At 50.9% G+C, this 12,038-nt stretch overlaps 1 protein-coding gene across 4 annotated transcripts in view; it reads right to left on the bottom strand.

The window, feature by feature from the left end:
* Nucleotides 1–1,447: 1,447 nt before the first annotated feature.
* WDR62 (WD repeat domain 62) overlaps nucleotides 1,448–12,038 on the bottom strand; it is a 42,024-nt gene continuing 31,433 nt past the window's right edge. For 3 of the 4 annotated variants that reach the window (XM_016119666.2, XM_016119670.2, XM_016119671.2), the window contains 14 exons: nucleotides 11,220–11,345; nucleotides 10,051–10,184; nucleotides 8,339–8,391; nucleotides 6,654–6,872; nucleotides 5,528–5,661; nucleotides 5,112–5,215; nucleotides 4,651–4,761; nucleotides 4,227–4,361; nucleotides 3,837–3,948; nucleotides 3,581–3,722; nucleotides 3,440–3,500; nucleotides 2,585–3,256; nucleotides 1,877–2,034; nucleotides 1,448–1,780 (listed from right to left, as the gene is read on the bottom strand). In XM_016119666.2, the coding sequence (XP_015975152.2) occupies nucleotides 1,517–1,780; nucleotides 1,877–2,034; nucleotides 2,585–3,256; nucleotides 3,440–3,500; nucleotides 3,581–3,722; nucleotides 3,837–3,948; nucleotides 4,227–4,361; nucleotides 4,651–4,761; nucleotides 5,112–5,215; nucleotides 5,528–5,661; nucleotides 6,654–6,872; nucleotides 8,339–8,391; nucleotides 10,051–10,184; nucleotides 11,220–11,345 (2,425 nt within the window). In that variant the 3' untranslated portion in view covers nucleotides 1,448–1,516. The remainder of the gene's footprint in view (nucleotides 1,781–1,876; nucleotides 2,035–2,584; nucleotides 3,257–3,439; nucleotides 3,501–3,580; nucleotides 3,723–3,836; nucleotides 3,949–4,226; nucleotides 4,362–4,650; nucleotides 4,762–5,111; nucleotides 5,216–5,527; nucleotides 5,662–6,653; nucleotides 6,873–8,338; nucleotides 8,392–10,050; nucleotides 10,185–11,219; nucleotides 11,346–12,038) is intronic. The other variant, XM_016119667.2, reaches the window with a different exon arrangement.

The following is a 12,038-nucleotide window of genomic DNA, read 5'->3' as shown; positions in this document are numbered from 1 at the left end:
CTCCTGACAGAGGTACAGCCCACTCACGAATCCTGGGCTACCTGAGCTCACCGAGACAGGCAGAGGGGGCCTTAAAAATTAAACAAGACTGGGTACCTCCTCAAACACAAAGATCAAGGATTTTATTTAGGGGGAAAAATTGTGAATATTTCTTTGCTTTAAATGTCATAAAGCAACATGGCCCTGCATGGTGGGACCACTTTCTTCCTCCTACCACCTTTCCTGTAGCTCACTCCATTCCAGCCATCCTGGCTTTGTTTGCTATTCATGTACGTTTGATCTCCCCCCGCCCACCCCCCTTCCAAGGGGCTTTTGCACTAGCTGTTCTGTATGCCTGGATACTTTCCTGAGATGTCCATATAACTTGTGTCCTCTATCAAGCCTCAGCTCAAATGCCAACTCAGAAAGGCGTTCCCTGACTGAAACCAGCACAGTGAACTCCCTCAGCTTACCTTTAGTTATCATTTTGATTTCTGCTTTTTGCTCTCTAGAAGGCGAATGCCATAAGGGCAGACACTTTGCTTGTCCTGTTCTTCACTCCACCTGCAATGTGTAGCACCGTGAGAGGAACCTGGGTACCAGCAAGATTTTAACTGCATGATTGGCTTTCATGTGTGTCAGTGTTTATGGAGGCAGCAGAGGGCCGTGTCCTCATGGTGAAGGGTCTGGCTCTGCTACCAGGCAAGCACAGGTTTGAGTCTCAGCTCTTTGGGACCCAGGGCAAGACAATGGAATCTCTCCGACCCTGTTTCTGGTAGGCCGTGACCACCAGACAGAGTAGGGAGGAACTGACAGGAAGTGGGGGTTTGGGCCACAGCGGTCTACATGGTGGGACATGCCTGCTCCCTGGGGAAGCTAGTACCAGTGATGGGACACACGGACACAGTTCTCCTGCTGGGGAAGGAATTACTGGTCTTAGCCTGGGTGGCCTGGGCATGCTGCCCAGATTGTGCAGTTGATGAGCCCGTTTGCCTCTCCTCAATTTCCCCTGCTGCAGATAGGGACAAAAGCCTGGACCTCATATAATCTAGCATGGGTCTGGCCAAGGGGCCAGTGGTATGGCAATGTGTGTACTGGTGGCCTGGATCTGGCACACGGTGACTGCAGCTGTTCCAGTGGTTCCTGGGCATCAGTAGGTGGCAGGGAAGAAGGGCTGGCTCCTCCCTGGGGTACTGCTAGGCCCCACTGGGCAAGGACCACACATGATCTCTCAGCAGCTCAGTGGGCTGGGGATAAGCGACACGGGAGCCAGGTGCTGGGGTCATCATTATTGCAGTTCCTAAACTTCTTGGGAATGTAACAGAGTCTGAGAACACCAAGAACGGGGCCTGGCATTGGGACTTCTGAGAGTTCCCTGGGTTGGCCCACCACAGCATTTTTCTCCACTCTTCCTCCACACACCTGAAGGGGGACTTTGTGGATGTGCCAGGATTAACACTAGAAACCATTCTTCTAAGTTGTCAGTTTATTTGTGTAAAATACCTACTTTATCAGAAAATGGCAGAGCTGCTAGCCCTCAGTACCCCCGTGCCTTCCTCCGCACAGCCTGTACCAGCAGCTCTGAGTAGTGTTCTAGCAGGGCATGCAAATCGGGGCTGGCCAGGGGGCACAGTGTAGGTGGGGAGGGGGGACCTGGGCTGGGCAGGGCCTGGGCTGGGGCCACATTGGTCCCAACCAGCCAGTCACTGGCCTCTAACTGGCTGTGGATCCAAAGGAAGGTGGAGGCCAACTCAGTCTGTGCCTGCCGCTGATCGGTGCTCATCTGGTCACTGGAGACCATCTGCAAGAGGTTCCCACTTTGTTAGGGACCACCCAGGCCAGGCATTCCTGGGGCACCACCTTCAGCCCTTTCCCCTGACGCCAGGTCTTGGCTTACCAGGTGGTAAAGGTCCAGGGCTTCTTGGAAGGCAGTCTGCAGCCTGTACACAATGGTCCTCACACTGCTCAGCTCAAGGGGAGCTGAGGACAGAACCCTGGCTGGCACCCTGGATTCCCTGCAGGGTCCAGGGTTGTCCCGGACCAGACTGAGAGCATCTGGGGGCAGGAGAGGGAACAAGAAAGATGCCTCTGTTTTCTAGCTGGTCTAAGAGAGAGTAGGGTGACTGCGCTGATCCTAACTGTTGTCCTTATCCCTAGAACACTTCCCTCAGTCACCAAGAACACTTCTCACAGTCCCGTCCCGTCCCTCCTGCAGGTATCTGTTCAAATGCCATCTTCTCTCTGAAGCATTTTCTCATTATCCTGTTCCAGATTGTAACCACTGCCCCCACTTCTCATTCCCTAAACTCTTTCTTTTATTTCTCTCCTTAGTACATATCACTTCATGATATACTTAACATTTTCCTCACAGATTTAATTTGGACATCTCCAATTAAAGTGTCACTTCTCTAGTCTTATTTACCATCACGACCCGTGTCCCCAGGGCCTAGAACAAAGCCCAACACACACAAAGTGCTCACTAAATATTTCAGTAAATGAATGGCACAGCCCCTGTGCCCAGGTCAAGTGCCCACATTTGGAGCTAAGCCAGCTGTTATATAGGATGAGCTTAGGGGACATCCGTTGTTCTGAGGGTGGTACTCACCTGGAGTGAGCTCCAGGAGGGTAGTGATGTTGCCAGGAACCCCAGGCCTGGCCTCTGGAAGTGAGGGGCTACTGGGATGGGTGCTGAGGGGCTCAGGGACCAGAAGCCTTGGGAGACAGGTGGAGCTGTGGAGCCTCAGAGAACTCACATCCACGGGACTGGGAGCTGGGAAGTTAGCTGTTGTGACCATGACATCAGGCTGGGTGGCCACAGGTTCCTGGGACCAGACACAAGTACTGGGTGGCTCCAGTGGGGGTGGGGGTAGCAAAAGCCTGTCATAGACACTTGACAGGGTCAGTTTGAGGCTGCTCCGGGCCTCATGGTTGCCCTGGGAGGGCAGGGCAGGCTCATGGCCCTCACTGTCAGGTGCTGCCGTAGTGGTGATGGCCTGGAGCTCCTGGCCCACAGATGCCAGGTCCCGTATGGATGACGGCCTGTGGACGGGCCTGGTCAGCTCAGCCAGGACAGGGTCCTCATTGTTCTCAAGGGAGATGCTGTGTGACATCTTGGCACGGGGGCTTGCAGTGGCCTCCATGTAGGAGCAGGTGGAGGGCAAGAGGACACTCGGAGCCAGAACTGGTGTGGGTAGAGCTGGAGGTGTCGAAGGCTTCCTGTCTGTGGGCAGAACTAAAGCAGAGGGGACACAGGACGCCAGACCTGTGAGGCAAGGAGCTGTAATGGAAGCAGCCGTCTCACTCTCACACTCCACCTGCAGTTGATGGACAGAGCCTCCATCCAAGGGTAGCTTGTAGGGTCTCAGTGGACCCTGTCCATCCCCACCCATGATTCTGCTGGGTACTCAGGGCCATTTTCAGAGAAGCTCGGGGCTGTTCATCTGGGGATGGGGACACTCACTCAGTGGGCACCAGGCCTCCGGGGTGTCAAGGGACTCCTGAGCCTTCCCCCCAGAGAGGACCTGCAAACACAGCCTGGAGGTGAGAACAGTGCCTCCCAGCTCCCAGCCCTCTGTCCCCAGGAGGCGGGCCCAGTACTCACATTGGTCCTGCCTGGGGAAGTGCAGCCAATACCTGCTCTCAGGGGATCCGCTCTGGGCTGGCTACCCTCAAGGTCTGTGAGTCTGACCTCTGGGGACTTCACGAGGTGCAGGGGCAGCCGGGAAGGGAAGGTGTGAGTGAGCCTGTGTGGAAGAAACCAGGTGGTTGTATCTGCCCCTGGGGATGCCTGAGAGGACATAGCCTTGCCCTGGGGGAATAAAGAAAGCCAGAAGGTTCGCTAGTTCACCAGTTCCTACCTGGATGTCTTCTGGAGGCGTGACAGGAACTGGGCTGAAATGCTCAGCCGGGGATTAAAGAACTCCTCATCCTCAGAGGCCTTCACATCTCTTAGGGATCTGTGGAAGAGCTCTAGGGGAAGATGTCAAAGGAGTCCTCAGACTCCTTCTAGTCGACTGGCTCTGGGCCCAGGCAGACCCACAGACCAGCAAGCAGATCCTCAAAAACCCCACCAACAGACAGTGCAGAGCAACTAGAACAGGGAGAGGAAGCTGTGCAGCTCAATCTTTAAGATACAATGTCTGCCCTCCCACCACCCCCGCCAGCCCTGCTGGGGAAAGCCCTACCCGCAGAGACACCCACGCTGTGCCCAGCACACCCAGGCAGGGTGGAGAGGGGCTGGGCCCTACCCTCGGGGTGGGCATCAGTAAGCGTCTCAAAGTGATGGCGGAGGAACTTCTCTTGCTCAGGGGTCTGGGGCAGGGAGCCATTAGATATGCCCGGCACCTCAGGCCTGGTCAACTCCTCTGCGGTTCCTGGGCGATCTGGGGAGAGGCAAAGAGGATAGGCAGGAGAGAACATTCAACACCATGAGTCATGGCAGATACCCTGACAAAGACTCCAGACACTTAACAATGGAGAAAGCTGGATTGCTTAGCACACACCCTGTTGCTACCAGGCCAAGAAGGAAAGACTAATGGCTCTGTCTTCCAGCTGAGGAAATTGAGGCTCAGTGGGTGCCAAGTGTAGGGCTGATGTGGGGCAGTGGTTATGTATCACAACCACCCCTTGCCAGGCTCATGCACTGCCCTTTCCCTCGTTTGGCTCGTTTACCTGGTGTGGGGGTCATTGTCATGTCAAATTGAGCATTTAGTTCCAGCTGTGGCGGAGAGGAATGGATAGTGGTGAAGCTGCACTCCAGGTCAGCCTCTGACTCCCCTGAATCTGAAACAACAGAGCAGGGGATCAGGAGCCCAAATCCAGGCCGTTTCTGGGTGAGTCAGGTAAGAGGCTCAGTTTCTCTGGGCTTCTTTCTCCATCTGGTGAATGGGGATGATAATATCTGCTCCCTATTTTTATGGACCAGCAAGGTTACAACTGGAGAAAGTGACAGAGCTGGGCTTCCACCAGTGGGCAGTTGGACTCCAGAATCCTTGGGTAACAGCAGGGACCATGTCTGTCTTCTGTGACACTCTGAGTTTCAGGAAGACTGGGTCAAGGTCATCATCGGTGCCCAGAAAGGGGCCTGGCCAGACAAATAGACTGGCCAGAATCCCTGCCTGGCCCTCACTCACCCTCAGGTGGACTCTGATCCTTCGAGCCGATGGAGGAGACTCTGAGGTAGGAGTCACCTTGCTGGTCTCCACGCTCCCCCTCTACCTCCTTCTCGAAGTACTTGCTGCGGTGCCAACGTGCAGGACGAGGGAAGAACATACTAGTTAGTGAACAACTGGCCCCCATTCAGAACCCAAGGCATTCACATCCTGCTCCTCCTAGGAGCACTACCTGACCTCTTCTGCTTCCTCCAAAGGCTCCCTTCCCCCAGGACACCCTGCACCTCCACCCAGAACCCAGGAAATAGGCTGGGCTCCTGCACCATCTGGGCCTCACCCCCTCCGCCCAACAGGGAGAGCAGTTCTTCCAGAGTATGCCTATCAGCTGAGGCTTCCTCTCTCTCACTAATACTCCCCTTGGTGCAAAGAACACCCACCTGTCTGTCCCTGGGGCTGTCATCACCTCTGCCTCCAAGGAGAAGAGGATGAGCCCACTGGCCTCAGAGGACTCCCTCTGTAGGGGCAGCAGGAAGGAGGGATCCCTGTGGCCATCTTCCTGGGGACTCTCTGACTGTGGGGTGAAGAGGCACTAAGCCATTTGAGGTAGCTGTGACAGCCAGGACACTTGCAAGCTGCTAAATGTTACAGTAAAGAAGTCAGGGATAATGACAGCCCCCACTGTTGTACACTCACAGTGCACTAGGGCCTGGGCCAAGCATTTTGTTCACCATGAGCTCATCCCATCGTCATCATCCCCTTTACAGATAAGGAATAGGTATGTGTCCAACCCTCTGAGAGACTATTCACATGAAGTTTAAGACCAGGCAAACCAATCCATGCTGAGAGGTCAGAATGCTGGTTACCTTGGGTGAAAGTACTGACTGGGAGGAACACAGGGGTCTTCCTGGAGGTAGAAAATGCTCTATATTTTGGTCCGGGTGGTGGATATACATAAGTATATACACAGGAAACAATTCATTAAGCTATATACCTAAGATTTGAGCACATAACTGCATGTATATTATGCCACAATAAAAAAGAAAACATAATAGGCTAAAAAATTATATTTGGAAAATAATAGAATAAGAGCTAAAATTGCTTTAGCACCTCAAATGGGGCCCAGGCCCTGCTGTTAGCACTGGATTCCTGTAAAAGTCCTCTGAGGGCTATTTTTTAATGACCATGTTTTGGAAATCTTTTTTCTTGATCATCTTTTTAAAAAATGTCCATATTTCTGAAAACTAAAGCCCAGAGAAGCAAGCTGGGAAGAGGTAGGGCTAGATTTCATTTGCTCAAATGTCCCCCACTCAGGCATAGGTCTGCTCTTGGGCCCAAGCTCTTAACCCCCAAAGTGACCCACCTCCCAGATTCCTGGTTTGCCCTGAGAAGTCTCATTGTGTACCAGGCCCGGGGCTCACTCTCCTACTCTCAACCATCTCAGGTAACCTTCTTGTAGTGGGACAGTCAACCCTACTTTCAAAACGAGAGTGGTGAAGCCCCAAGTCCTGAGTGGGCAGTCGTGGCATAGGCGCTGCAGGACAGCTTGGGGCAGGCAATCCTTACCTCACTCAGCAGGCCTGCCAGGCTTTGCGGCTCCACTGTATCTATAACAGAGTCCTCCAGGCTGTCCGCCTTCATGGGAGTAAAGTAGCAATGCAGGCTGCGGGCATCCAGGATGGTCTTGAGGGGCTCCTGGTTGGCCCGCTCTGCCCAGCGGCCATGGGGCTGGTAGCTGCGTTTGGCATGGAAGGCTGAGCCATCTGCCACATCATCGTCTCCTAGCTAAGGGTGATGGGATGGTTGAGCAGTCAGCCAAGTGATCACCAATTCCAGTGAGGGCCAGGGAAACTGCATGGACCTCCTCCAGTCTCTTGGCTTTAAATACTACTCAAAAACAACTCCCAGAAATCTATTTGTTTGCACTTGTTCTTAAACTTCAGAAGTACACATGTGACCTCTCTACAGATCCATACAGATGTTTAGTGAATATTTCAAAGTGAAGATGTTGAAAACAACTTATCTTCCCTCCAGACCTGCTCCTCCTAAAGCCTTCTCTGTCTCAGTTATTCTTTCCAGTTGCTCAGGCCCCAAATCTTGAGGTCATCCTTCATTCAAACACATATAAGATATGGCTACTTCTCTTCCTACCCTGGTCCAGCCCACTGCTGCCTATTACCAAGACTGTTGCTTGAGAGGTGGTAGAGGGTGGGTGTTTGAGAACTCAGGGTCTGCAGCCAGCCTACCTAGGTTTGATCCCATGTCCTCTAACCCTGAGCAAGTTACTTAACCTCTCTGGGCCTACATTTCCCTATCTGAAATGAAGATATGAATTAAATGAGAATTAAATGAGATAATACATATAAAAGGGAACAGAGCCCACACAGAGTGAGTGTGCAGTGATTATTGTTGAATACAATTCCGACTGTAATATATACCGATGAGGGGAAGCTTGGGGGCCTGAGGGAGCATGGCCAGGTGTCCTGACCTGGTCTGTAAGGAAGGAGATGGTAGGGAGGATTTCCTTGTCTCTGTCTCACTCAGTGCAATGGGGAAAAAATAAGTGGAGAAGGACAACAAGGAGTGTCGAGGGAACGTACCACAGCCCACAAGGCCCCACACCATCTGCCCCCATTGCCCCTGAGCCCTTTTCTCCTCATTCTGCCCCTCATCTACCCTTAACCCAGGCCCTCGAAACTCCCTACACTTGCCTGAACATGATAAGCATAATCCAGCCTCGTGGCCTGTGCCCTTGCAGACTGTTCTCTATGCCTGCAACATTCTTCCCTGGGATCTGCATTTCTCACTTACTTCAACTCTGTTCAAACATAATCTTCCCAGTAAGGCCTTTCCTGTTTACCCTAAAATTGTCACTTCCTCCCCTAATACTCTTTATTTTCCTTTTCAATTTTTGTCCTCCATCGCACTTATCAACTCCCAAAATACTATACTTCACCTGTTTAATGTCCATCTCCCACATAAGAATATGAGCCCATGAAGGCAAAGATTCTGTCCGTCTTGCTTGCTGCTGTGTATAATGGTCAGAATAATGCCTAGCACAGGGTACGTGCTCAATAAATATGTGTTGCATGAATGAAGGGCTAGCTGAGCTGAGACTGGAAGGGTGATGGGATTCTCTAGGGAAAGGAGAGATGTGGAGGGGGAAAGGGCTCCTAGAAGAAACAAGAGCATGGAGGAGGGCACCCCTACTTTGCCAACCCCCAGGTACCCTGGCTTCCAGGCATACTCACCAGCCGCTTTGCCCACAGTGGCAGCTTGCCATTGGTCAGCAGGCACCGAGGATCTGGAAAGAGACATAGAATCCATGAAAGAGAATAAACAAGGCAACAGACAAATGGACAATGTATATAAACACACAGTTCTCCAAAAAGACAATATAGGAACCCACGGACATACCAAAAGAAGCTCAACCTCATTGTCAGGGAAATGCACATTTACACAATGGGATATAATGTTTTACCCATAAGATCTGACCAAAATCAAAACGCTTCATACAATCAAATGTCGGCAAACATATGGGAGAAGGAAGAGCTTAACCCTGTCTGTGGGGTCAGGCAGTAACTGGATCTGGAGTGCCTGTGGGGTTCTCTTTGAAAACAAAAAGTATACTAACTCCAGGGCCCAGCAGTGCCAGTCCTCGGCCTCTGTCCCGGAGAAACATTCTCACATGTGTCCGAGGAGGCCCAGGAGTGGTCAGCAGAGCCAGCTTCCCAACAGTGTAAAGTTAGAAAAAACCTAAATGCCCACCCAGAGGGAGTATCTTAAAACATCCTACCATGCTGCTGGTTAAAAGAGGGAGACCTCTGCTATGTACTCATCAGCATACAGGGGGATAAGATGCTTTTGAGATACTTGCAGTATAATAGAATTATGGACATAAATATGATGTGTTTCCTATGGATAGATACATATGTGTATTAATGTTCAGGAAAAGGCCTGTAAGCTGGGGAACCCAACCCCTGGGTCATGGACCGGTACCAGTCTGCAGCAGAAGGTGAGTGGCAGGTAAGTGAGTGAAGCTTCATCTTTATTTGCAGCTGCTCCCAGCACTAGCATCGCAGCCTCAGCTCCACCTCAGATCAGCAGGCATTAGATTGTCATAGGCGCACCAGTCCCTGGTACCAAAAAGGTTGGAGACTGCTGCCCAAACTGATAAAAGTGGCCACTCTGGAGAGGACACTGGATCAGGAGTGTTGCCTGTCAACCAGCTATCCAGTTGGCCCTTGTCTGTGGGGAAAAGCACTAAAAGCAACAAGCAGTAGTCACTGTTCTAGCCTCTCTCACAGCTGGAGCAATCATGGCCAGTGGGACCTGAGAGAATCCTGCTGGGAGCTTCTGGGAAAAAAATTACTTTCTTAAGGAGATTCTAGGAGGGAATGTCCTATTCAACCATACCTCTGCTGTCTGGAACTTGGGCAGCCATCTTGCACCTACAAGGGCCTATGCCAGGTGATATGCAGAGAAGCAGAAATTTATAGAGGACCTGGCCTTTAATAAAGCCATTAAGCTACTACTCTCCCTTTTGCCTAAAAATGGAATCTATTCCGAATTCTAGAAAACACGCAGTTTTCCCCCAGGATACTCTCTTTACACCCCTCCCAGGAAAAGGAGCCTGCCTGTCAGCAAACTAATGTGGAGAAAATTAAAGTCAAGAGATAGAGAAAAATACATTTTTTTTTTAAACATCACCAGAGTACCTGGATCCAGACAATATGCCTGAAGCTGATCCTCTCAAATTTTCAGGTATATGAACATATAAATCCTCTTTCCAGTTTAAGGCAACAGAGTCTGGTTGCTATTACACTAAGAGAATCCTGACCGACATGATTACTGAACTTCGTGTGCCAGGCACAGAAAACAAAAAGTAGGGGGAAACCAAGCAATGATCGCTATGCTGACAGAGGGCTAAAGAAGGCCACTTTGAATGGGCCCCCTTCCCAACCTGGATCAAAGCTCTCTTTGGATGGTGTCTTCAGCGACTCTTCAGGTTCACACTCTTCCTCCAACTCATCCTCCGTCTGCTCTCCAGGGCTTAGGGAACAAATCTCGCTGGGCATGGATGTATATGTCTCCTGCCTGAAGCCAGGGATGAATACGGCGAGGAGAGAAATAGGTAAATGGGGTGCTGGGGGGACCTGCTTAGGGTTGGGCTCTGTGCTAGGTTTCATATGAACATATTACTAGCTTTTGGTCAACATGGTACCACACTCATTCTTCTAGAAATGTATTACCACAATAAGTGAGATATAAGAATGGCTGGGCTCAGAAAATAAGACAAACTCTCCAAGAGCCACAGCACTGGGACAGAAAGCAAAGCAGATAGGGGTCTTGAGTACCGAGCTGCTACGTTCTGTTCTGGGAAGTGGGGGGGTGGCAATGAGAGTTTATCTCCTTTGGCGTATAGGAGTCTAAAACATGCTCGACACGAGGTGGGCATTAGAGCCAGGACCCTGCTCCAGCCCCAGGGTGGGGTGTAAGCCTCAAAACCAGGAGACAAAGGGAACCGCTCTCTCCCCTGGTGTCTAGATCTGCAATAGTTTCAATACCACTGCAGAACACGTGGCCCATGTCAGAGCCTGGTCCCCACTGGGAAGCCTCAAAACAGAAACAGAGATAGCTCCCAGGGTCAGGAGAAAAGAAAAAACCCCAAATCTCCCAAATTGAGACCCCTAAACCAAAATCCCAAATCAAAAACTAGAATATAAATCCATTCCAGATAAAAGTGATCTTGTGGCATACAGATTTTAAAGAGTGAAAAATCTCTTACTTCTTACTCAACCACACTGGACCCTTCCCCAACCACCTCCACCCCCACCATTGGTTTGATCAGGGGCCTTCTCTGGTCCCCACAGGCCCCTGGGGCTTCCTCCATCACAGTGCTTACAGGCTCTCCAAGCACTTTGCTTTTCCACTTCAAAACCCTTCTCATGTGTATTACCATAACTGTATTAAAAGCCCATTGCCCCACTAGGCTGGGAGTGCACAAAAGGCAGGGTTCAGGGCTGTCTTGGCCACGGCTACATCCCCAGCATCACTCCTCTTGGGCCCTAGGGTAGGAAAATATTCCTCTGGGGAAGGAAAGATGGAGGATGGACAGGTGGCTGCTAGGACCTGGGGTGGTTGCTCCACTTCCCGTCTTTGGTGTTCTGCTGCTGCTGCTCCCGGTGGTTGATTTCCAGCAAGTGCTGCTTCATGCAGTTGGTGATCTCTGGGCCCAGATGCCAGATGAAGACACAGCTGCAGAAGCCAAAGAGAGATGTGGAAGGGGGAGGAACAGTGACTATGAAAGTCATCTGACTATGAAGCCACCTGGGTCACCACAGCCAAGACACCATTCCCTGGACCTTCCCAGAAAACACACCCCATCGGCTTAGTGCAGGGGCTCCACTACGTCAGGTCTACACCCTGGGTGGAGCTCTGGGAAACCCCAGGTAACCAGAGTCTGTTTTGAGGGTCTCAAGACTCAAAAATTTAAGGGAATGACAAAAAGGACTTCCTTGAGCACGAACTGCATGGTAAGGATTTTACTTTATATTTCTATATCTATATATCTATGTATCCTTAGGCACCAACCACATGTTTAAGATTATATATATACACATACACATATATATATATATATACGCACACACACATATATAAGGAAATATGTATAGTCATCTCACTTGATTCTCACCATATAATTTTCAAGGTAGAGGATATCATCTCTCTTACAAAGGAACAAAGTAAAGGTGATAGAGGAAAAATGATCTGCTCAAGGTCACAAATAAATAAGTGGCAGGTCTGGGATTTGAACCCAGGGCTAGGTGTGACACCAAGGTGCATGCTGTCCAAGGACAGATAAGGCCAAACACTCAGAAGAGCTCTGCACAGGCAGGCTGTGAGCCTGGTGTTCCTGGGGGCTGACCCCCTGCTCTCCCCACAGTAGCT

This window comes from Rousettus aegyptiacus, unplaced genomic scaffold (assembly GCF_014176215.1).
Source record: "Rousettus aegyptiacus isolate mRouAeg1 unplaced genomic scaffold, mRouAeg1.p scaffold_m13_p_14, whole genome shotgun sequence".
NCBI lineage: Eukaryota > Metazoa > Chordata > Mammalia > Chiroptera > Pteropodidae > Rousettus > Rousettus aegyptiacus.
The sequence above is the reverse complement of the archived record's forward strand: the minus strand, read 5'-3'. Positions and strand labels throughout refer to the sequence as shown.